This window comes from Lissotriton vulgaris, chromosome 1_1 (genome assembly GCF_964263255.1).
Source record: "Lissotriton vulgaris chromosome 1_1, aLisVul1.2, whole genome shotgun sequence".
Taxonomy (NCBI): domain Eukaryota; kingdom Metazoa; phylum Chordata; class Amphibia; order Caudata; family Salamandridae; genus Lissotriton; species Lissotriton vulgaris.
The window spans coordinates 1,340,963,937-1,340,989,763 of NC_141685.1; the positions used below are offsets into that span (position 1 = coordinate 1,340,963,937).

Consider the following 25,827-nt stretch of genomic DNA (forward strand, 5'->3'; position numbering starts at 1 on the left):
ATAAACATTTTGCAACTTATTTCCAATAAAATATTGTTATGAAAAATTGAACTAGCCTGTATTTGCATGTCACGTCCTGTGATGTCATTGAGGCAGTCAAAGTACACGTAAAGTTAAGTGTAGTATTACTCCAAGTATTTTGGTGAAATGAAATCACTGGTCTGTAACACACTGTTCGTTCAGATAAGTAGATTCACCGTGTTCGGCTCTGCAAATGGTTTACTCTACTTTTGTATTCCCCCTGCCACTTGAAATGTTGCCATTGTTTATTTTTCTCAAAACATTTGCAGATTAACTTTAGTTGAAATCAAGTTTTACGGGTCATTTTATTGCAGTAGGATAACATCAACATATACATTTCACATTTGCCGCCCATATGTCACGCTGCTGGCGATCTATAGTAGGTCCTGTTACAAATGGATGTATCCATTGAATCCTATATGCCTCACCGACTGGAAAAAAGCTTGGAAATGGGAACACAGATGGTGTCTGAAATTGACAATCCACCCAAAAGACCCCTTTTGACTGCACACATTTTTGAGTCCAATAAGACGTTTTAAACTCATGATGTCTTGCTTATGATTAATTTAACTTAGTACAGGCACACTAATCAACACCGCAATAGGATTATTCTTTAGACGGCCTGCGGTTTTGAAAAATCCACTAGGACTTGTGGAAAGAGACATCGATGGAACGGTGGCTGCACATTTCCTGTACGAGGGAGTTCATTTATCCATCGATTTCGAGAAACAAATAGCATATGATTGTTGGGATGGCAGAAAGGAATCTGAGGGTGAATTCTTAAACCAGTGCAAACGCAACTCCTTCACAGTTCCGACAAAGAAAAGAATGAAAAGAAATTCTGAAGTTTGTAAATCACCAGAACTTTGCAAGCTTGTATCTTTGAGCTAGAATCGGAATTCTCACGTATTCAATGTCCTTTTCCATGTTATGTCCAGTAGAAGGCATTGTACCCCCACTTGAGCTTGTCACTGGAGTTGTATTCTCTTAAACTCAGTGCGGTTTCTCTGGTACAGCTTCCTTCACTGTCCTGACTGCATGCTGGACTCAACGAACACCTTGACAGTAATGTTGCTCCATCTGTGTTGCTGAGATTGATGGTTCTGACATGCACCAGGGACCCAATGGCTGCTACAGAGGTAAATCTCACTTTTATTTTCATACCCAAACTGTCGAAGTCTTCTGGTCAAGTGCCTCCTGGGAGAAAAAAATACCAGTAAACTATTGGTGTCAACAGAGAACATCATGAACTGCAGAGAAAGGCATTATAACGTTGGGCGTTAGTAGAAGTCTCCAATGAGCAGCATGCAGGCATATTCACTCAAATGTCTAAATACTTGGTGTTATATTGAGAAATAATTTTGGTATTTTATGGTATTGGGTTACTGATAAGTGTAGAAGACCGTATTTATTCAGTTGGTGGTAGATAAGGTCATTTCTTAAAATAGTGAGCCGTAAGCCTTCCAACAGAGACTGAAATCCTACACTGAGAAACACTTTCTGCTCATCCTGCTCTTAGGAATCAATGGACTTCACAAAGCATGTCGTTTTCTGAAAGAAAAGTTGAAAAGGGAGCCTACAGAGTAAAACATATTCTGTGTTTCACACTTTCTTTAAGCTTTTGCGCACTAGTGGCCCACAGTTCATTGGAGCATTTGCGTGTTCCATTTATATATGTATTAATTGCAGAAAAGACACTGCTTGAAACAAGTGAATGTTGCTCCTGTCTCAATCATGGGCAGATTGTCGACTTTTTGAATGTTTAGATTTGTTATGATGCTCTGGGATCCTGTGCTAGATAAATTTCTCCAAAGACTTCCAAATCCTCTCAGCATCTTGGGTATTTCATTCAAAGTATCTTACAGCCAGATTCATCAAACCAAAACACTTTGCGAGCGGTATTTTTGCATTTGGGATGCATCATCCCAAATGCAGAAATCGCAATTTTAGAAATCGCTACATTGCGATTATTTGCATTTAAGGAATCTCAATTTGAGATTCCTTAAATGCAATGCATAAACCATTTCAAAATTGCGAATTCGCAATCTGGGGCAGCTATTTACAGCGAAGTCTAACTACGTGGTAAATAACAAAAACCTAGAAAAATGCACTTTAGTGCATTTTACCAAGTTGTATGTTACACACACACACACATGTCCCTGGGACATGTGTGTGCCCAACACCAGTATACATTACCATTTCAGGGCTGCAACAGGGTGTCCTTTGGACACCCTGGCACCCTTGAAATTGCTTCCTTATTTGCGATTCGCTAATTGCTAATCGCAAATAAGGAATTACTCCCCATTCATTCCTATGGGCCTTCAGGCCCGTAGGAATGAATGGGAAAGCCATTCCTTGTTTGCGAGTCGCAATTAGCGAATCGCAAATAAGGAAGCAGTAAAAATCGCAAAAAATATTGCAATTTCTACATGCATCCCGTTTTGCTCGTCTTTAATAGCGATTCCTTAAAATTCGCTATTAAGGACTTGCAAAACATGACTTTGATGAATCTGGGGGTTAATATCTTCTAAGTTTACCGGGACATATTTTATTGTTAGTCAATAAGTAACATCTAGTATAAGCTTGTCCCAATCATCTAAAACCATGTGCACCTGCTTTATGATCTCCTGATGGTTCCACGACAAAATACTGTGTTGAAAAATACCAAGGCATATAAATATCACAGACCCCTTATCTTTCTGGCTCCGCCGCCACTGGGAGCCCGAACCACATACTGAAGGTCATGTATGCCACCTGGGCAAGGGCCCATAAGCTCCTCTCAGTGGACACACTGCTACAAGACAAGGCTCCCATCTGGAAAAATTATGGTATCCGCATAGGAGGGGCCATGCTTGAGTAGGGCGCTACAGGACGAATTAGGCCTGCAACAGACCCAATAGTGGCACTATACACATCTCTGTCACTGCCTGATGAGCAAGCTAGGGCCCCAACTCTGGATCATCCCACGTTCTACAGTGCTCCCTTACCTTAATGCCTGGGGTCCGTGCAAAGGCATAATGTCTGGATTCTACAATCTCCTAATCCACCAACTCTAATCGCAACTGCAAATAGCCAGCCTCAGGATGACTTGGAAAACTCGCCTGCAGATGGAGTATGATGAGGAGGACTGCATAGAGCTCAGAGAAGGCCATAACCGGGGAGTGTGGGAAGCTCGGATGCGGCTCAGTATTTTTAAGATCCTCCAGTGTAGGAACTGGATGCCAGAACGGCTTCAGGCTGTTGGTTGCTGCTTCTCTCTACCTTCTGGCTTTGTGATCACGTGCCCTATGATATTGTTCATATTTTACTGAACTATCCCACCATCGGCCCTTCTGGATGGTGGTATGGTCCATGCTTCGGGAATCTATGGATGTGCCGTCGCTGCTCCAGAACACCTAATTCTTTTCCATGACCTGAAAGCCCTCCCTCAGCTGACACGCCATGCCCGCCGCCTACTCATCAACGCCCTCACGGCTGCCAAGATCTATATCCTGCAACATTGGTGTTCCTCGCAACTGCCATCGGATGAGAAATGGCCCACGGGAATGTACAAGGCTACATCCAGTGAAAAGCTCATTTACAAACTCATGGACAAAGCAGACCTTTTTCTTCTTAAATGGACACTTTCTGTGGGACGATCCCCCCTAAACTCTCCTTGACTCATGACTTCTCCTCTTTGACGTCCCCCAGCCTGTCATTGCATCTTCCCTCCACTCTTGTTTTACTTCCCCCAGACGCCCCCTCACTATACCCTCCTCCTATCTCCCACATTTCATTGTTTTGTCTCCCCTCCCTTCTTTTATTTCCCCCTCTTCCTTTTCTCGCCGTCTCTCTACCTTCTGTAACCTATTCCCTCTCTTCCCCTCACACTCATATACTAATATTATTGGATATCAGTGCATGTGCCACAATCAACATTTGTATCTCAATTTGGGCCAATGTTGGACTTACATGTCACTGTTTTCACAGTTGTTCCTCTGAGCTTTATTCATGCCAATAAAAATAATTTCTACAAAAAAGGCACATAAATATGTAGAAAATATTCTTTACACTAATATTGTCATCCTATACTTAAAATAGTAATGACAAACATTTTGTGACAAAAAATTGTGAAAGGTAATATTGTCCAAAACAAGGTAAGAATATTGATTTTTTAAATAAATGTAAACTGTAATGTAATATTTTTAACATATTATTATAGTTCAAAATAATACAATGCAAACGACATAGTTTTAATACATTTTCTATATATATATATATATATATATACATAATTGTACTTATATATGTGTGTGTGTATATTACTTTTACATTTAAATACATTTTATTTACTGTTGTTTTATATATAAAACAACAGTAAATAAATCTTTTTTCAAATGTAAAAGTAACATGGTAAAAGTAGTTATTTAATTTTTTTTAAATTGTATTTGACAAAAAATGTGTAACACATTTTCAAATTAACATAAACATATACAAATTATTTCATTTAACACTTTAATAAACAAAATATTAAAAAGAAAAAGAAACACAGACACATGGACACACACACACACGCACATATATGAAAATATCAGCATATTGCCAATTAAAAAAATCCCCACAAATATTAACAACAGAAACAAGAACAATTATAAAAACATATATAACAAAATACAAGAATTACTTAAACTGATATCATGTAAACAGAAAAATTACGTTTTTAAAAACATTTAAATAATATAAACACCAACAAATTATATTATTCTAAAAACGTAACCAAACAATTTTAAACAATACTAAAATAAATACTATTAAAGCAGATTAATAAATAATACCTAAAAGTATTTACCCTTACACAGTAATATTTTACTATTCCCACTACATCCTGTAAAACAGTACAGTAAGAGTTGGACTTTGGAGGGGTTATATGTCCTATTCCCACTCCATTTTAAACAACAGTAGGAGAGGTTTTGGACTTTGGGGGTTAGATTTAGTATTCACACTCCAATCCAAGCAACAGTAAAGAAAGTGGTGGACTTCAGAGTGGTTAGTTGTACTGTTCTCACTGCAGTCTACTCATCAGTAGGGGAAGTGTTGGTTTCCAGAGGTTTTAGATTTACTATTCCCTCTCCAATCTTCTCAACTATAGGGGAAGTGTTGGACACCAGATGAGTTAAATCTACCAGTCCCACTTCAATCTACACAACAGTAGGGAAAGATGAATAAGGCAAGCTAACGCAAGCCATTGAATAAGAAGCAAGCAAGTGAAACTGACTGTATAACGACAATAGGCTAGAGGGTTTTAATCCGCTACAGACCTCTGAGGTCATAAACCTTCTGTGGGCATCTCGGTCTGTGTCCCCTAGGGACCCCTGCCCAGTTGCGGTGCTTAAAAACTTTCCTGAGGTTGTTGCAATCACCCTTACACCCTTGTTTAATACCATCATAGACTTAAGCGAATATCCCAGATCGTGGAAATCCGCTTCAATACTCCCGGAATTCTCCTTATTAAAAAAACAAATCTGGATAAAAACGATCCCAACAGTTACAGACCGATATCTCGACTCCCGTTGCCGGTTAAGATGTTAGAGAAGGCCATCAATAGGCCACTCAGCTCTTTTTTTTAGGACCAATGCACTCAACCCCACGCAGTTTGGTTTTCGTGCAGGACACAGCATGGAATTGGCCCTTATCAAGGCCACGGTGGAGGTTAGAGCAGCGGTTGATCAGGGAGGGGTGGCGGTCCTGATTTTACTGGATTTGTTGGCGGCCTTCTACACGGTCCATCACGATGTGTTAATGGACCGATTGTCAAAGGCAGGGGTGGTAGCTAGGGCCTGGAGCCTTCTGAAATCTTTCCTGACTAACAGAATCCAAACAGTAGATGTGGGGTGGGATAGATCTAAGCCTTTTGCCCTCCCATGCGGGGTGCCGCAGGGGGTCATCCCTCAGTCCCACGCTTTTTAACATTTATGTCAGCCTGTTGGTGGCATTGATAAGTTCTTTCGGACTGCAACTAACATCTTATGCAGATGACACGCAAATTGTGTTGTCCATACAACGAGGGACTGAGGAAGCTATGGCCTCCAGATGTAATGACTGCCTGAAAGAGATCTCTGGCTGGATGGCCTCCAACTGCTTGAAATTGAACGTAGGCAAGACCGAGGGCATTATTTTCGTGAAAGATCCGAATCTCTGGTCACTATACCAGTGGCTTGAAGTGATGGGAAAGTTACCAGCTCCCACAGGTAAAGCCAAGAATTTGAGTGTGATCATAGATCACAAACTTGATTTTGGTGACCAGGTCAGCGGAGTTGTATCTACTTGCTTCTACCTCCTCAGAATATTTGGGAAAATAAAATGTTTCCTTCCAGCTAATGGTTTTAGGATAGCAGTTTCAGCCCTCATTTTGTCTCGGCTGGATTACTGTTAAAAGTATGTACCTGAACTTGAAAAAAAAATCTGTACAGACTACAGCTAGTACAAAATGAAGCGGCTAGACTGCTAACAGGCATACCAAGGTTTGCCTCTGTTCGAGATGGACTCCGGCAATTGCATTGGCTGCCAGTGACAAAACGAGCACAATTCAAAGCAGGGTGCACGGTTTTTAAGTCAACTGAGGGGCATTGGCCCGGAACTCCTGAGTAGATGCTTTGAATAGTATGTTCCGGGGAGAGCGTTGCGATCCCCCGAAGGTAAACTAGTGGCTGTTCCCCATATAAAAAAGCTAGTTGGGGAGGCAACAGCTTTTCTCATTGTGCGGCGAAAGCCTGGAACAGTCTGCCGTGGCATCTCAGGAATGACTCGGAGCTCCTTTCTTTTAGAAAGGGGTTGAAGACATGGTTATTCACGTTTTAAGGCACCCCTTTCTTGGTTTCCGGTGTGCCAGGACACCTTTGGGTATAAGTGCGCTTTATAAGTTTCAATAACATAACATAATAATAGGTTCTTGGCAAGCTCAGAATAGGTCTTTTGAAACCAGACAGCATGTGCTGTCTGTTAGGCAAGGTATAAAATCATATGCTCGCGCCTGATATCTATCTGATTAATGACTCATGAAAAAAGTTGACTACTTTCAGCGTCTCATTTGCACATCATGTTGAGTGCTTTCATCAGGACTAAAAAGAATGGGGAAAATTATCTGAATAGTGATATTCTGCTAATTTGGAATCCTATTGTTTTAAAAACAGATTTGTGTTCTCCCCACACTGAGGCAATACAATACTTATTTAAACATGGAGCTGACAAAGTCGTCAACACAGGTTACTCCTGTTATTCAGAGTTTAAGGGAACAGCAGACCAATACAGAGCTGTTTTAATACTACTAAAAACAGGCACAGATGCCATTTTGTTTTCAGGACCAGCATATGGTGATGACTGTGTGTAAAGTTGCAACTGATTCCTTAAATATGACTTTCCGTTTATTTTTATTTTTAAAAACATTTTTATTTGCATTTTTTCATATTGTAACAAAACAGACATACCATCATTGGTCAACACTTCCCGATCTCCAGCCCTCCACCCCCCCCCGGCTACACCATTAAAAACAATATTTCACTATTCTTCCCACACCTAGTCTTGAACCTTGTCTCTAATTCAATCAGTCTTTTTTCGCCCGCATGCCCTCAGTACCCTCTTGCCTTTAGGTGTCTCTTACTCCCCCCTCCCTTCTTACAGACCCCCATCAAGTCCCCGATATTTCCTCCATTTACTCCAAACTCTGCCAAATTTTTTAGGACATCCCCTAGCTTTGTATGTGACCCTCTCTGCTGCCATATACAGATCCAGGCCTCTTCGCCACTCCTCTTACTGCGGTATCGCTGCCGCTCCCCAGTACTTTGCCACATCTCTTTTAGCCACCACTAGGGCCAACACCAGGAAGAGCAATAACAGGCGGTTGAGGTCTATGTCATTGGTCATACCCAGCAGGACTAGTTTTGGGTCAGTTGGCAAGGGTGTTTCCAGGACTTCACCTAATTCTTTCAGAATCTCCTCCCAGTAAACCTGTATCCTCGGACATGACCAGAGTGTATGATAAAAGTCTCCCCCTTCTTGGCCACATCTCAGGCAGTTTGTGTCACCTATCTGTCCCATTCTGTGTAAGCGTACCCTATCGAAGTAGGTCCTGTGGAGGATATTAAACTGTATGAGCCTCAACCGGGATTTAATTGCTACCTCTCTTGGATGCAAAAGGACAGTGTCCCAGTCTACTTCGTCCATTTCCCCCACCTCACTTTCCCATTTACTACGGAGAGTACCCATGCCGTCAGGCATGTTATTCATAAGGGTCCTGTATGTCAGTGACAACGCTCTCTCCGGTATTTGCTCCTGTAGTAGGCGGCCCTCTAGGGGTGCATATTCAGGGAGTGTGTCTTCCGGGATTCCTTCTGCCTGCCATGCATGTTTCAGTTGGGTGTATTTCAGGTATTGTGTGGGGAAAAGGACAAACTCCGCTCTCAAGTCTGGAAATGACTTCAGTGTCCCCCTCGCTATCACATCTCCCAGGGTCGAGATTCCGATGTCGTCCCACCTTTTGAACCCTTTCAATTCATTCAGCTCTTGCAGCCATGCACAGTGCCATATGGGTGTTTGTCTGGTGTGTTTCTCCTCCCAACCTATGGTCTTATTTGCTCTATTCCAAAGCACTAATGTGAGCCTTGTGGCCGGCAGTAGCCTCCCCTTCCCTCTGTATCCGTACAGATAATAGTTATACGGGCGGGTACCCATGGTGTGCCTCTCCAATGCATACGTGAGGTGCGTAGCCGGGGCATGAAACCAGTCATTGATGACTACCAGGTGCTCTGCCCAGTAGTAGGCCTCCGTGTTAGGGAGCGAGATCCCCCCACCATATTGGTGTCACTGTAGTGTCGCCAGTGCTACCCTAGGTTGTTTGCCAAGCCAGAGGTACGTGCGGACCTCTGAGTTGATGTTCCTAAAAACCCTTCGAGGGAGAGGGTAATATTCGTCTTGAAACGCGTAGAGAAGCTTGGGCAGCGTCATCATTTTGAACATGGCCGCGCGGGTTAGAAGCGTAAGAGGTAAGCGCCACCACCTATTCGCGTCCTCTACGAAGTTCCATAGAATTCGTCCTACATTTGTGTCATATGAGGTGCTCTAGCGTCATGAACACTCCAAGGTAGGTGAAACCTTCCATCGTCGTTAGCATCCTCTCCAGGAGGTTCACCCACTGTTCTCTGCCTCTGGGGTCATATAGGACTGATTTGTGCCAGTTTATCCCATAGCCCGCGTGCACACCGTAGCGCTCTAACTCAGAGAAGACTACCGGTATCGTGTGCAATATATAGGAGGACATCGTCGGCGTAGAGGGATATATTTTCTTCTGTGACGTCTAGTGGCCCTAACTGAAAACCCCTAATGTCTGGATGTTGCCTGACAGCCGCGAGCACCTCAATCGTCAGTGTGAAGAGCAGGGGGGACAGTGGGCATCCCTGCCTAGTTCCCCTTCTCATTGGGAAATCCCATGACAAGATCCCGTTTACTTTGACCCTAGCCCTCGAGTCTGTGTAAAGCAGTTGCACCCATTTCCTGAAATTTGGTCCGAAGCCTAGTCTTATCATCACTCCCTCTAAGAAAGGCCAGTGAACTGTATCGAACGCTTTCTCCGCGTACAGCGACAGGAACCAATGGGGGTCCTGTCTTCAGCTCACCTCCTGCAGCCAGTTATGGGACTGTCTGAGATTGAATCTAGTAGCCCTACCCGGGAGAAACACCGTTTGGTCCAAGTGGACGAATTCTGGGATCACCTTCCGTAATCTAAGGGCCATTACCGTCGCCAAGAGTTTCACTTCAATATTGAGCAAAGAAATAGAACGGTAGGACGAGCATTCCTCTGGCGGCTTACCGTCCTTGAATACTGGGATGATCGTGGCCATGCGCAGGTCTGGAGGAAGTACCCCATCTTCTAGTGCCCCTTCGAAGAGCCCCAGCAGGTGTCGCGCTATAAGGTCAGCCGTTTTCTTAAAGAATTCTGCCTGGAACCCATTCGGGCCTGGGGACTTCCCAGCTCGCAATTTAGCCAGGGCCTGCGTGACTTCGCCAGTGTAATGGGTGCCTCCAGGTCTTTGAGGTCTGTGTCCGTCAGTGTCGGGAGTACGAGATGCTCCATATATCTCAGGGCATCCTCTTGTGTGCCTAGCTCTCTCGCCTCATAAAATGACTGGTAGTGCTTGGCAAAGGTGTCTGCGATCCGAACGTCCGACCCTATCAGGTTTCCTTGGGTGTCGCGCACTTGTTCTATCCACCTCGCGTCCCTCTCCCTCCTGCTTAACCATGCCAGCAGTTTGCCCGATATGTCTCCTACATCATATAGATGATGCAGAATTGCCAACGCCTGCGTTTTGGTCTCACCCGTTGCTAGCTCTCTGTATTGACTTTGAGTATCTATCAATTGACGTAGAGTTCCTGTAGCTTTATTATCCTGATACGCCCTTTCTAGCTTTAATATTTCGGCTTCCAGGGCTGTGAGCTCTCTCTGGGCTTCCCGGGTCATCTCTGCCAGCCTATATTGGGCCCTGTTTCTCAGGACCGCTTTAAAAGCCTCCCATAGTACCACTTTGGACGTAACTGAGCCCTCATTTTCTGCTATGTATACTTTGACATCTGCTCTGAGACCCTTCTGTTTTTTGGGGTTTTGTAAGTCCCAGGCTGAGAGCCTCCAGGTACCCCCCATCTGGGTCCGTCGTCCGACCCTGACCATGAGCGGGGAGTGGTCCGATATCCCCCTGGCTCTGTATTCGGCTAAGTCATCTCTCGACAGAACGTGTCTGGCGAGGAATATATAGTCTAGTCTAGAGTAGACCTTGTGTGCGCTTGAGAAGAATGAATAGGCTCTTTCATCTGGGTGTAGCCACCTCCAGACATCTGTTAGCCCAATAACATTGACTATGTTGGATAGGGCTGTCGGGGTCTGGTCTCTGATCCTATCTCCCGTTCTATCTAGTGTCTGGGCCATCACATCGTTGAAATCTCCCCACAGTTTCTGTATAGTGTCGGATGAATTATGGCGGACCTCCGTTACTCCTGTCAGCGTAGCAGCCTGCAATTTGGGAGGCGCGTATGCCCATATGATCGTGTATTCCTTCCTTCTCCAGGTGCCCCTCACTCCCACATATGTGCCCTGTGGGTTCGGCCAGATCCGTGCCCCTCGGAACGGCTGGTTTTTCCTAATCAGTATCGCCACCCCTCTTGAGCCTTTGGTAAATCCCGCATGTGCCAGGACTTGTATTGCCCTCTCACTAAAAAATTGCAGTTGCTACCCATAAGATGTGTTTCTTGTAACAGTATGATGTCTGGGCCTACCCGTTTGATGTACGCGTTTACTAGGCAACGTTTGATCTTGCTGCCTAGACCATCCACGTTCCATGTTAGCATTGAGAGCCCCTCTGGACTCTGGCTCTGTTCCGTGTGTCTATCTGACATCTTGCCAAGCCCTGCTGTGGATGGGTTTTGGTCCCTCTCTAGTGGGGTGTCCCGTTGTTGTCCCCTCTCCCTCCCCCTTCCCACCCTGTTCCCCAACTACTCCAACCTGAGAACTTGCATAACTTCCCCCATCCCCATCCATGTAATCGCATGAAAACACATTCACTCCCCCCCAACTTGATACCAAGACCACTTCCTGTCTCTCCCCCCACCCTACCTCCCTCCCCCTGTAGTCCCATCTTACACAAAAACAGAAAATCTAGGACTGTCTGGCGGAGAAGGTCTGTCGCCCTCCCCCAAGTAACACCCCTCAAACCAATGTTAACTGTCTATGTAGAAAACATAAGCCACATTCCCACTCTAGCTTCGTAGAAGTGCAAAGGAACAATATGTAGCTGTCAATAGTTAAAAAGGGGGTGGTTATAACTTGCGTGCAGTCCGGTTACGAGCTGGAATCTCCGTTGTCCATATCGTCCCAAATCAAGAATGTGAGTCCTGGGTATCGTTCTGTGTGCTCCCCATTTGCTTAGCCCTGTCCAGCTCCATCTCGTGAATTGCTACTACCAATGGATGCAAAGACGACGCATCCGTTGCCTCATCACCCGAGGAGTGGCCTTCCATTCTTCCTCTCCTTCTGAGCGTGCCTTCCTTTCTAAGCAGCGAAATCTGGACCCCGCCGTGTTTCCTGCGCCTAATGATGCCGAGTTCCGCCTCTGTCTGCCCGTCTTATCCCGTGTGGGATATGGCGTCGTTTGCAGGTGTCTTCCATTTCTGAGCCCTCTCCGTCTCTGGGTCTTCGGCAATCCCCACTGTAATCTTTCAACGGGTGGCGTAGTTGTCGCCATGCGCTTTTCTCTTGCCGTCCTCCGGGGTGTAGGGCGTTCCTCCAGCCACTGCCATGCATCTTCAGGGTGTGCGAAGAAGTGGGTCTTCTCTTTGTATATCACTTTCAGTTTGGCCGGGAAGAGCAACATATATTGAATATTCAATTCTCTCAGCTTGGCCTTCACCTGATCAAACGAGCACCTTTGTTTTTGCACTTCTTGGCTATAGTCCGGGAATATCATTATTTGGGCATTTTCTAGTCGGATTTCCCCTAGTTTCCTGGCTTCCCTCAGGAGCAGGTCTCAGTCAGCAAAGTTCAGGAATCTTGCGATGACTGGCCGCGGCCTCGCCCCCACCGGCGGTTTCGCCAGCAGCGCGCGGTGGGCACGTTCAATCAGAAAGCAATTAGAGAACTGCGTCGTCAGGAAAGTTTTCTGTATCCAAGAGTGTAGGAACGCTGCCATGTTAGTCCCTTCGAGTCCCTCTCAAAAACCCACAAAGCGAAGGTTGAGGCGGGCCCTATTTTTGCCGTCATCCACCTTCCATTGTAGTTGACGGTGTGATGCTGGCAGTTCCGCCATGTCCTTCTTGAGAATAGAGATAGAGTCCTCCGCCTCACCCACTCTCGTCTCCGCTATGGTCACCCTCTCCGTTAGGTTGCGAAAGTCGTCTTAGCAGCATGACTTCTGAGCCCATTTCCCGGATTTTGACTTCTAGCGCTGCTCGGGACGCCTGTATGTCATCTCTTGAGGCTTGTATGGCTCCCATCAGGCGCTCTGTGTCTGAGCGTGTGCCCGGAGGCGCAGTCCAGCGGGGTGTGGGTTGCGGCATAGCGGTCCAGTGTCTCTTGGCGTGGCGCCCTGGTGACAGTGTACTTTTCCCCCATTCTGCGCGCCCCTATCAGCCTGGCCCTTGCATCGACGTTCGTAATTGTGTTGTCTCTCGCCGCTTCCACAGGTGCCCACTCTGTCTGGGACTGCTCTGTCTAGCCTTCTGTGGCTTCTGTGATGTAGGTTGCCTGCGCGGCCTTACGGCTTGTCAGTCCTCGGCAGATCTCTCTCCCCGTGGGCGCCACCCGGCTAAGGGTGTACTTCTCCCCGTACCTCCGCTGGCCTCAGGCTCTAACTTTGTTCCGCTGGTCTGAGCCTTATCCCCGTTTCTATGGGGGGGGAGAGTTTTGGGGGATCGAGGGACCCCTGCAGCATCTCCCCGGTTTCTCCCTTCGGATCTATGGGCAGGTCTCTCTGGCCGGCCGTCCACCGCCGTGCTGCCGCCCCTCTTTAGGGTGGTAGGCTCCTATCTCCCCTGCCTGTCCCTTGCCGTCTTGGGGCAGGTGTCGCCAGATGTCGTCAGGGGTCCCCCCGGCTCTGGGCAGCTGCCCTGCTTGCCACTTGTCTGTAGCCCCCCTAGGGGTGACACCGCTGCCTCCCGTGGTCCCGCTGCCAGGCCTCGCTGTGATGTGCCCTCAGCGTGTGTGTCAAGGCAAGGGACGCTCACCTTATTCTCCTTGTTGCACTGTCACAGGGCCTCTGGGCCTGGCCTCAGGGTCTGGGTGCTCCTGTCTGCGCGGCGAATCCCCGGGGCGTACCCCCGGGCCCTCGCCTCTCGCCTTCCTGTTCTTGCCAGGGCGCCGCCACGCAGCCGAGTCTGATGTGCCCGCAGGATGTAGGTCAAGGCCGGGGACCCCCCCTCTCCTCCTCGTTGTACCGTCCCAGAGCCTCCATGCCCGGCCTCAGGGTCTGGGTGCTCTCGGTCATGCGGTGCCTCCGGGGCGTGCCGCCGGGTTTGATGCTCGGGCTTCCTGTTCCTACCGGGTCGCCGTCACTCAGCCGTGTCTGGAGTCCCCAATGGCTGTGGACCAAGGCAGGGGATGCCCACTTTCTTTCCCTCGGTGCACCGTGTCAGGGCCACTGGGCCCAGCCTCAGGGTCGGTCTGTTCTGGGCCGCGCGGCGCCCCCGGGTCATCTTGCCAGGCCTCTGGCTTTCCGCCTTTCCTTCCCTGCCTGGGTGCCGCCACGCAGCCGTTTCTGGCGTGTCCACGGGGGATGGGTCAGGGCCAGGGCCAGGGCCGCTCACCTTCCCTCCGTATGTCGCCGCCTCGGGCGTCTGGGCCTGGCCCTAGGGTCTGGGCGTTTACGGATGCGCGGCGGCCCGGGGCGCGTCGCCAGGCTCTGGTTTTCGGCTTTCCTACCCCTCTCGGGGTAGTGCAGCCGTTTCTGGGTGTTGCAGCTGGGCTCCCGTGGTGTTCACCGCTCGGCTGTTTATTCCAACCCGGGCTCTCTCTCTGTTGACTTGAGCTCCGCCGCCATCTTGGGCCTGTCTGCAGTGCTGGTGCTGGGCTCGGAGCGGCCTTACTCTCAGTTCTGATGTCGGGGAGCTTCGATTTTGGTCCCCTGGTAGTGTCTGGACCTTCCGCGATCCTTCGCTCGCGAAAACGGGACTTTTCGTGCTGTTTTGAATGTCAGATTTAGATCAGCTCTCTGGAGCTGCGGAGGTCTGCGTCTTATCCGGCCATGCTGTTGGCCACGCCCCCCTTTCCGTTCATTTTTAGGCTAAAAAAAGAATTAAAGCTCCAATAACACGAGCCGGGAAGTGAAAGACTTGCATAGATTGTATTGCCTTTATATTTTGAATTAAATATTTTAAACTTGAGAAGCATTTTGAAACTGATGGATGCCCAATTGTATTTCTTTAGAGGTCCTTACCCCTACTCCTTGTGCCTAGACCTATCTACAAAGCCAATTTTCTGCTCTCTCTTCTGTTTTGCTCTCTCAATTAAAAAAACATAAATCAGAATGACACCTCTTGGGCCATAACCCAATAATTCACTTCCACTTTTGTTGAGGAAGTCATTTATGCCCACATTTTAGGAATCAGAGAATATATACTTCCAAAAAGTGGAATGATTTTAAGCATGCAGTCTAAGACCTGCTGTGCAAAAAAAATATGCTTGGTTATTATCTTCTGGCGTGCAAAGTGCCTTCTGTAATCCCTTCCCCCTCAACATCATTCAATATTTTAACTGTAGGAAAGATAACCCCATTTGCCTGAAGGAAAGGTAATTACTCTTTTAAGGATAAGAGACACAAACTACTTAAAGATCTTTTAAATCAAGTCTAGATTAAACAAACAGACACAGCTTTTGTGTGACCAGTGACCTCGGAGCAACCTGGAACCCCAGAGCAATGTCACAGTTCACAGTCCAATCACTGCGCATTCTGCGGGAAACACTTCTTAGATAAGACCTTCCTAAGTCTGACCTACTTCTTGTGAACTTGTTTGTATGCTCTTGATAGTTGTACTTCCAACACCATTCTCTCTCTTCACTGTGTCCACCTACAATTAAGCTAAAAGGTTGAGGAGTCTGTCAAGCTCATTACTTTGGTTGTCATTTTACTAGACATTAAGGGGCCTATTCACAAGCTAAACCTGCATGTGTGGATTTATTGCAAATGAATGTACTCTTACATGTTTGAGTAGCTTTACTACTTTTGGCTACTCACCAATCTATGAGTGTAAAATTACTCAAAAGTGTACACTTACATGCTCCCATCCCCTGAAACATGGGGTGGAGTAAGTAAACATACCAAAAATAACCATAAAGTTATTTTTAGTACTGATTTTACAACCATACTTTATGTTCAGCACACTTGGCGGAGACCTTCTCAACAGGGATGGACATCTCCGTATAGTACAATCCTGGGAAAACTTTAAAAGTTTATGAAACTTTTTCAAACATTAGAAAAACAGTTTTACATTAAATAGGATGTTACTTAATTGTATATAATTATATGCTATATATACTATGAGAACAAGTTAAAGTAAAGCCTTATCTGGTTGAGACAATATCTAACCACAGATTCCTTACCTTTGAATTCTCGAGGCGTCAGACTGGATCAGGAAGATTTTTTGTGAGCAGTACCCAAGCATGATGGTCGGTGGCATTGGTCAGCTTCACGTGACATTGTCGGTGTCGTTCGTGTGGAAAGTGACGCCTACAACACCTATATAGGCGCCAGCTTGGTACACTGACGTCAGTTACTTTTCACGACTTTCCATGCCAGAAGAGCAGGGCCGTGAAGTGCACTGACACAGGTGTGTCCAATATAGTGACCTATAAGGAATCAGTCATGACTCTAGAAATCTGTCCGCAAAGTGGGGAGGATGGGGGGTTGGGAAGGAACCTGTGGCTAGATATTGTCCTTACCAGATAAAATGTTACCGAAGGTAAGTAACTTGTTCATCTGATAGAGACATCTAGCTGCAGATTACTTACCTTTGAATAGATACCCAAGGAATACTATCCCAGAGGTGGGTCTGCAAACTAATTTAGACTAAGAAGTCCTGCGGGACCGAACAGGTGAAGTGTCCATCCCTTCAGACCTGACTATCCAGGCAGTAATGCTTGGTAAACAAGTGCAAGGTTGCCCACGGTGCTGCCTGACAGATTTCCAGGACGGGAACTCAATGGACTAACGCAGTGGTTGGAGCCTTATCTTTTATGGTATGAGCTCTTAAGCCTCCAGGAGGCTGATTCTTCACCAGAGCATAGCAGATCTTGATGCAGAGATCGATCAATCGAGTGATGGTCCCTTTCTGCGCTGCCTAACCTTTCTTCGCACCAACATACCTCATCCACCCGAAAATCTCATGAGCGGTTAAGGTAGAACAACAACGCTCTTTTTGAGACCAGATAGTGGAGCTGCTCCTCCTCTTTAGAGGGATGTAGAAGAGCATAGCAAGTGGGCAAGGTGACAGATTGGCCAACATGAAATGTTATTACCACTTTTGGTGGGAAAGAGGCCCTAGAGCGAAGCACCAGTTTATTAGGAAAAACTTATAGTAAGGGGGGCTTGGATAATAAAGCCTGCAGCTCAATAACCTCCTGGCCAATGCAATACCCACAAGAAAGGCTGTTTTGATGGTGAGCAACCTGAGTGGACAATTGTGTAAAGGCTCAAAGGGAGCACACATCAGAAATATGAGTACCAAATTAAGGTTCCACTGAGGCATATTGAAAGGGGAAGGTGGGAACATACGTATAAGACCTTTTAGAAATCGATTTACAATGGGAGATTTAAATAAGGAGGGTTGGTCACGCAGCTGCAAGAATGCAGACAAGGCAGAAAGATACCCTTTTTGAGTGTCCAGAGCAGAGCCCTGCTGGGCAAGGGTCTACATATAAAGTAGAATACCAGAAAGGGAGGCAGAAAGAGGGTCAATAGACTTTTTGGTACAATTCGATACAAACTTTTTCCATGGGCAGGAGTATACTGTCTTGGTGGAGGGACACTTGGCTGGCAGAATAACATTACAGACTTCGGAAGGAAAGTTGAAAGCTATCAACTACCGCTACTCAATCTCCATGCAAGAAGGCAAAGAGTTGACAGGTTCAAGTGAATGACTCTCCACTGCAACAGGAGTTCCTCCTGAAGGGGCAGCCTGATTGGAGGATTGATGCTCATGTTCAGAATCTCGGGATACCAGACTCTCCATGCTCAGTCTGGAGCCACAAGGATGACTTGGGCCCTGTCATTCTTGATCTTCTTGAGAACTCTGGGCAGGAGTGGTATTGGCAGAAAGGCTTAGAGGAAACTGAGCTCCATGTTATGTTATGTTATGATAAATTGTTTTTGTAAGGCGCACAGCTAGCCAAAAAGGGTTTCCCAGCGCTAGCCTGAAGGATGGAAACAAAAGTATGGTATTATTGGTTAAACAGCCATGTCTTTAGACCTTTGCAAAAGTTTGCGAAGTTGTTTCATGCCGAAGCGATACAGGCAAAATGTTCCACAGAATGGGGCCGAGAAAGGCAAAGGAGCGACCTCCCATCCATGAGAGTCTAACCCTGGGTACCAAACATTTCCCCTGTGTAGTGGAGTGCAGTAATCGTGAAGGTTGATAAGGTTGGACTGGGGGTTGCAAGTATTGGGGAGCAGTGACGGACTTGAGCTTAAAAAGAAAATGCTCAAGGCTTTGAACTTAACGCGGCTTTCCACTTTCAACCAATGGAGATCGTGTAGATAGATAGATGGAAGTGCCTTTGGGAATTCGGCATAGTAGTCTAGATGCAGCGTTCTGCACAACCTGTAGCTTCCGTAGTATATCTTTTTTGGCACCTAGATAGAGAATGTTACCATAATCTATTCTTGAGGTCACACATGCTTAGACCACCATTCTCTGGGTGGAGCAAAGAAGCATCCAGACAACTTTTTTTAGCCATTTTAATACAGCGAAGCAGGTAGCTGCCACCTTTACTACGTGCTGTCTCATGGACAGCTGGTCATCAATAATGAAGCCCAAGTTACGGACCTGTTGAGTTGGCTGGGGTGGAATTCCCAATTCGGTAGGCCAATGCTGGGGGCCCATAGTTCTTTTTTGTTCCCCAGAATGAGAACCTCGGTCTTGTTGCCATTAAGTTTAAGCATGTTCGTTTGCATCCATGCTGCAACTTTCCTTCGGCCGTTTTGAGGAGCTGATGGACCAGACATCTTCTCAGTAGAAAGTGAGAAGATGATCTGGGTGTCATCTGTGTATGAAAAAAAGGACAGCCCGACCTCCTCTGCAATGATCGCCAATGGCTTGACATAAATATTAAATAGCAATGGACTAAGAATAGAGCCCTGGAGGACTCCACAATCAGAGAAGTGAAGTTTGGAGGCAGCAGCAGAGGAACAAATTTTAAATGTGCGGTTGGTAAGAAAAGATGTCAACCAGTTCAGAGCTGAGCCAGAGATGCCGAGGGATTGAAGGGATTTTATTAACATGGTGTGAGACACCATGCCAAAAGCTGCGCTCAAATCGAGTAGTATGAGGGCTGCTGTACCCCCCACACCCAGTTGGTGTCTCAGCATCTCTGTAACACCCAGTAGAGTTGTCTCTGTTGAGAAACTGGCTCTAAAACCGGACAGGGAGTCATGTAAGAATTTAGAAGATTCAACAAACTGTGTGAGCTAGAAATGTATATATTTTTCCAGAATTTTAGAGTATATCGGATGTATGGAGACCTTAAGAAGATCCATAATTAATTTGAGGGAGGGTGTGTCAAGTTGTTGCAGCACCGTAGAGGGTAAAAGGTCCAGAGGTGAACCTGATTTGATGCTACCCAAGATTTTTTTGAATGAGTTAATGTCTAGTGGTGACCAGGAGTGTAGTTTGTTGGTGGATTCTGCCCTATCAGTGGATTCAAGACTAGAGTTTTGCTGCATGGTCATGGCTGTCAGAGAGCTGCTAAGCATGGAATGGATATGCTTAACTTTGTTCACAAATCAATTGGCGAGGTCATCGCACTGTGAACCATCTAAGGCGGGGTGTAGGTTGAGTATCTGAGCCTGATAGTTTTTTAACCACTGAAAACAATGTTCCCAAACAGTTCTGTGCATTGGAAATGGTGAATGCAACATAAATCGCACAAGCGTCTTCGCAAAGGGCTTGATATTTTTTTAGGGCATTTTTATATTTTACTTTGGAGTCGGTTGTGTAGTTTCTCCTCCAATGTCTTTGTAAGGTTTTGCATTTGCTTTTTTCTATTTTTAGTTGCTCCGTGAACCAAGGGGCAGGGGAACAATGGTTATTTGTCGTTTTTTAGTAGAAACAGGAAGGCAGTTGTCAATTGCTTTAAGAATCCAACTATGGATTATGTCTGAGGAAGAAATAGAGACATGAGGAATAGAGGGGGAATTATCAGAGAGGAGCTTATTGAAAGCATTCAATCCAGTTTGCTCTAATTCCTAGATTTCTGCTGTGTGCCAGAGGTAAATGTGGGCAGATAGATTGGGACGGTGCAGGAAAATGTATCTGCATAGTGATCTGACCAGCATAAAGGAAGAGATGGTAAACATGGGATATCAGACAGGTTGGAAAATATAGGGTCCAGTAAGTGACCTGCCATCTGAGAAGGACGTGTATTACAAAGCAGCAAATTAATTGCTGCAAGGTCAGAAATCAACGTGCTGCTGGTTGAGCATTTAGGGTTATCCAAATGAATGTTAAGATCACCCAGGATAGTAACATTTGCCGCCTTAAGAAGATGAGGGGACATTAACTCTGTAAATGAGCCAGGGGGGCGGTAGACAAGAATACTAGATAAGGTAAAATGAGGAGTCAACACAAGTTTAAAAAGGTCTGCCTCGCATCCCTTGAAGAGAGTGCTTCTAGTTTGCATGAATAAGGTTTTTTAAATATTATGGCAATACCACCCCCTATCTTAAGTTCTCTATCTATCCTAACTATATCATAGCTAGGGGGTAAGGCAGAGGCCACGTCCGGGCCCGAGCTCGTATGCAGCCATGTTTCCATAAAAAAAATAGCATCAGGCTGTTCACTACTTAATAGGTCGAATATGTCCAATTTATGTTTGGGGAGGTAGCGACAGTTAATATTCCAGAAGGTAAAAGCTGTGCTAGTGGATTTGCAGCAGTAAGAGGGACAGTTATTCTGCTGGAGGGAGCTGTTCACGATAATTGAACTATTCACTCCTTTTGGAGGTGACTTGTCAAATTTAAAACTGCAGTAAGGGCATTTAGTAGTCTCACCCAGAGGATCAAGATACTCGCACTCAGGCTGGGGCAGGCTGAGATTGTTCAGCAGCTGTGCGGATGTATATGTATATCTCATTGGGGCAGGATGATTTAAAGATTTTTGGACAGGGGTTATGTCCTCTGCTCCCATTCGGACACAGATGGGCGCAGATGGGCTTGCCTTTGGTGCGCCCGCTGCGCGCATCCGCTGTGCCTTTAACAATGCATCCGGTTTTATCGCGGGAGTTTGAGGCTGCTGGAACGCTGACCTCCTCGCGGCCGGAAATAGTCTGAATCCTTCCACAACAATCGGGATATACCCGCAATGGACCGGGGACCGACAATTACAGGTAAGTGCAAATAAAAAATGGTTTAAAAACAATTCGGCGAATCAGCAGGCACACAGATTAAAATATCAAGTTAGGCAAGGTTTATCGCAAGGCAGTATAATGAAACTGACCAATTCAGGCTATCTAGAATAGGGGTGGGCGGAAGCCGCGTAAGGGACTTACGCGGAGAGGCACGGAGATTAGTTGGTATTTCGTTACGGGCCGCCCGCCCGCCGCCCACCCGCAATATTAAATGAGATTAAAAAGCTTAAAATAAGATTTAAATAAAACTTACCTTATCGCGGGGTAATCCTTGTCCATCTAGCCTTCTTCTTGGAACTGGGCATGTGCGGGAGTCTGCGTATGCGCATCCCTGGCGAGGAATGCGCATGCGCAGGCTCCCGCGCATGCGCAGTTCCAAAAAGAAGGCTAGATGGACAAGGATGACCCCGCGATAAGGTAAGTTTTATTTCAATCTTATTTTAGGCTTTTTAATCTCATTTAATACTGTGGGTGGGAGGGTGACGTGAGGCGGAAGGCCAACTTCCGTTATGCCCCGAGTGTGTGGAGATTTCCCTCGTTTCTCCGCCTTCATTGCGAAAGGCGGAAGGGGCAAAGCTCCGCACATTCAGTGGGTGGAACGGAGATGTCCGCCCACCCCTCATCAAGAGCAGCGAGCAGCTAGAGCTGCCTTGGAAACTCCAGTGTGCAAAACGGTTGACATTGTGCATTCTCTGTGGAGGCGAACAAATCTAGCCAAGTCTCTCGCTACTGTTGTAAGAGACCTTGCGCCACTTCCGGGTAGTGATCTGCTAGGCATCGACGGCTGAGTTTGTCCACTCTTGCATTTAGAGAACCTTTACATTAGATCTATACACTTGTTCTCCACAAACATTCACAATCATTCACACTCTATCTTGTAAAAATTCCACTCGCGATGCTAAAGCACTTATTAAAGTTATTTAATTCACAATATTCCAATACAATTATGTGCAAAAAAACAATAAGTGTTAGAAAATGTTCATACAAAACATATTAAAACCCATCTGTATCACATTTATAGTATAATTGTATAAATTCATTACACTCCCGTTCCCCTGGAAAGGAATATATTGAGACAGTTCTATTTGTCCCTGAGGGAAGCCTGGACATTCCCAGAAAATCAAGTTGCTCTAGGCAGGCGTGGCGTTGAGTACTATCGTCGAGGAACCCGCTCTGCCGAGTGAGTTGTTCGTGTCATAGCCACAGCGTAAAGTGAACTTAGCTGCTTCTATCCCATCTATAACTACTTGGGAGAGAATGGCCTGGGCCTCGTCCGGCACCTGCGTCATCACTTGTGAAACGGATTCCTAAAGCATGTGGGAATAGCTGCCCAATAAGCATGCAGTGTTCACTGACTGCAAGGCAAGGCTGCCAGAAGAAAACCTTTCCCAAGCTATCCATCCTCTTGGATTCCCAGTCCGGGGAGCAGCATGGAACGCACCATGGGAAGTGGCGGTCCCGAGACCTTCCTCTTGAGTGGGACTGTGACTTTCATGAAGTCGTCTGCCTAGTCACTAGCAGCTTCAGGGACTGCTCCCTCAAAGCCTTCAGCGCCATGGGCTGTCAGTCAGATGACAATTTGGAGTTGTGGTCGCGCTCCAAACACCGCAAACACACAAGGTGCAGGTCCATCACCAAAATGTCGTGGTTACAGGCATCACAGGGTTTAAAACCTGTCTTTCTCGATGACATCCTCGACATACCAGGAGGAAACCTAAAAAAAGAACGACAACACATCACAAAAATCCTGTGAAAAAATGATAGAGGGGTAGCGGAAGTATAAAATGACATTCCCACTCCAGAGAGTGCAACACTAGATAAGGTGTTAGATAGCGTAGAGATAAAAATTACTATTCCCACTCCAGAGAGTGCAACAGTAGGGAAAGTGTTGGATAGCGTAGGGGTAAAAATTACTATTCCCACTCCAGAGAGTGCAACAGTAGGGAAAGCGATGGATAGCGTAGGGGTAAAAATTACTATTCCCACTCCAGAGAGTGCAACAGTAGGAAAAGCGTTGGATAGCGTAGGGGTAAAAATTACTATTCCCACTCCAGAGAGTGCAACAGTAGGAAAAGCGTTGGATAGCTTAGGGGTAAAAATTACTATTCCCACTCCAGAGAGTGCAACAGTAGGGAAAGCGTTGGATAGCGTAGGGGTAAAAATTACTATTCCCACTCCAGAGAGTGCAACAGTAGGGAAAGCGTTGGATAGCGTAGGGGTAAAAATTACTATTCAAACTCCAGAGAGTGCAACAGTAGGGAAAGCGCTGGGTAGCGTGGGGGTAAAAATTACTATTCCCACTCCAGAGAGTGCAACATTAGGGAAAGCGTTGGATAGCGTAGGGGTAAAAATTAGTATTCCCACTCCCGAGAGTGCAACAGCAGGGAAAGGGTTGGATAGCGTAGGGGTAAAACTTACTACTCCCACTCCAGAGAGTGCAACAGTAGGGAAAGCGTTGGATAGCGTAGGGGTAAAAATTACTATTCCCACTCCAGAGAGTGCAACAGTAAGGAAAGCGTTGGATAGCGTACCGGTAAAACTTACTATTCCCACTCCAGAGAGTGCAACAGTAGGAAAAGTGTTGGATAGCGTAGGGGTAAAAATGACTATTCCCACTCCAGAGAGTGCAACAGTAGGGAAAGGGTTGGATAACGTAGAGGTTAAAATTACTATTCCCACTCCAGAAGGTGCAACAGTAGGGAAAGCGTTGGATAGCGTAGGGGTAACAATTACTATTCCCACTCCAGTGAGTGCAACAGTAGAGAAAGTAGATACTTCATATATTATTTAAAAATATATATATATTAATATCTATAAAAAATTTAATTAAAAGTAATTACCACTTTAATATATTATAAATAATTAATTACAAATACTAATTTATTTAATCATTACAATTAATTATCTATTAACACTAATTAATTACAAATTACCAATTAATCAATTATTAATTAAACAGTTACTTAACAATTAAAAACTAATAAATACACAAAAAAATTAACATATGTAATTAGTTATAATTACATTACTCCCCACCCTATTCCCCTATGAACCCACAACCCACTACAGAAATTAAATTACTTAAATTAACATAATTATCAAATCTATGCTTTTATGATATCCTTGTGATCATTGAATAAAGCTCATTTTGATGGTTCATGGTTGAACATAATTATCAATTAATCAATTAAATAAAATTAATTGGCAATTAAAATGAAATTAATTACTAAATAAAAATGAATTAACAATTAATTATAAATACATAACAATGAATAAATGTACATATTTAATTAATTATAATTAAATCACACTACATAAATTAACATATTTAAATAATTATAATTAAATTACACTACACAAATTAACATATTTAAATAATTATAATTAAATTACTTCCCACCCTACTCCCCTATAAACCCACAACCCGCTACAGAAATTAAATTAGTTAAATTAACATAATTATCAAATCTATGCTTTTATGATATCCTTGTGATCATCGAATAAAGCTCATTTTGATGGTTGATAGTTGAACATAATTATCAATTAATCAATTAAATAAAATTAATTGGCAATTAAAATGAAATTAATTACTAAATAAAAATTAATTAACAATTAATTATAAACACATACCAATAAATAAATGTACATATTTAATTAATTATAATTAAATCACACTACATAAATTAACATATTTAAATAATTATAATTAAATTACACTACATAAATTAACATATTTAATTAATTATAATTAAATTACTTCCCACCCTACTTCCCTATAAACCCACAACCCGCTACAGAAATTAAATTAGTTAAATTAACATAATTATCAATTAATTAATTAAATAAAATTAATTGGCAATTAAAATGTAATTAATTACTAAATAAAAACTTATGATAAACAAATACCAATAAATAAATTTACATATTTAATTAATTATAATTAAATTACTTCCCACCCTATTCCCCTATAAACCCACAACCTGCTACAAAATTAAATTACGCAAAATTTAAATAACATTAAATTCATTTATTAAATTACATTATAACATAAATAAACACTTTTAACACATAAAATACACTATAAAAAATTCGATATTAATAAAAATTTCGATGTTTTTCTTAACCTATATTATGTACTTCGATATTTTGACTATCTATATTTTAAAATTTGATATTACATTACTTACCGTCAAAACGATATTTTTGATGTCTATATTCTGTCCATTTGATATTCTGTCCAGCCTATATTTTAAACTCTATATTATGTCCATTCGATATTTTGTAGTCGATATTTTGTCTGTTTACCCTCTCTAGACATACATTGTGCCCCCAGCCTGTACAGTGAGCGCTGAGTCATCAAGGTTATCATAACATGTGAGCCTGTTTAACGGCATGTCCGTGTAACACATTCTAGACACAACATTTTGGCAGCTGCGAGCCAAGCAAGATTCCGGCGCCTATAGCATAGCACACTTGCCATAATGTCACACACTTGGAAGATTCCAGGGATGCAGAGAGCCTTGCTGATCTAGATGTAATTTACACTTACTAAGGGGAAAGGTAATGGGGTCTCCCAAAACAAGCTCAAGAGACCTTCTATAGTTTATTATACATAGTTCCTATATAGGGAGGGTGTTTAAACTAGGCGCTATATTACCTGTTTGCACTATCATTGT

The 25,827-nt window shown here is 44.5% G+C and overlaps 1 protein-coding gene across 3 annotated transcripts in view; it reads right to left on the reverse strand.

Moving 5' to 3' along the window:
• Positions 1–307: 307 nt before the first annotated feature.
• LOC147749132 (solute carrier family 26 member 10-like) overlaps positions 308–25,827 on the reverse strand; it is a 490,027-nt gene continuing 464,507 nt past the window's right edge. For all 3 annotated transcript variants that reach the window (XM_086966525.1, XM_086966535.1, XM_086966516.1), the window contains one exon: positions 308–1,218. In XM_086966525.1, the coding sequence (XP_086822651.1) occupies positions 1,180–1,218 (39 nt within the window). In that variant the 3' untranslated portion in view covers positions 308–1,179. The remainder of the gene's footprint in view (positions 1,219–25,827) is intronic.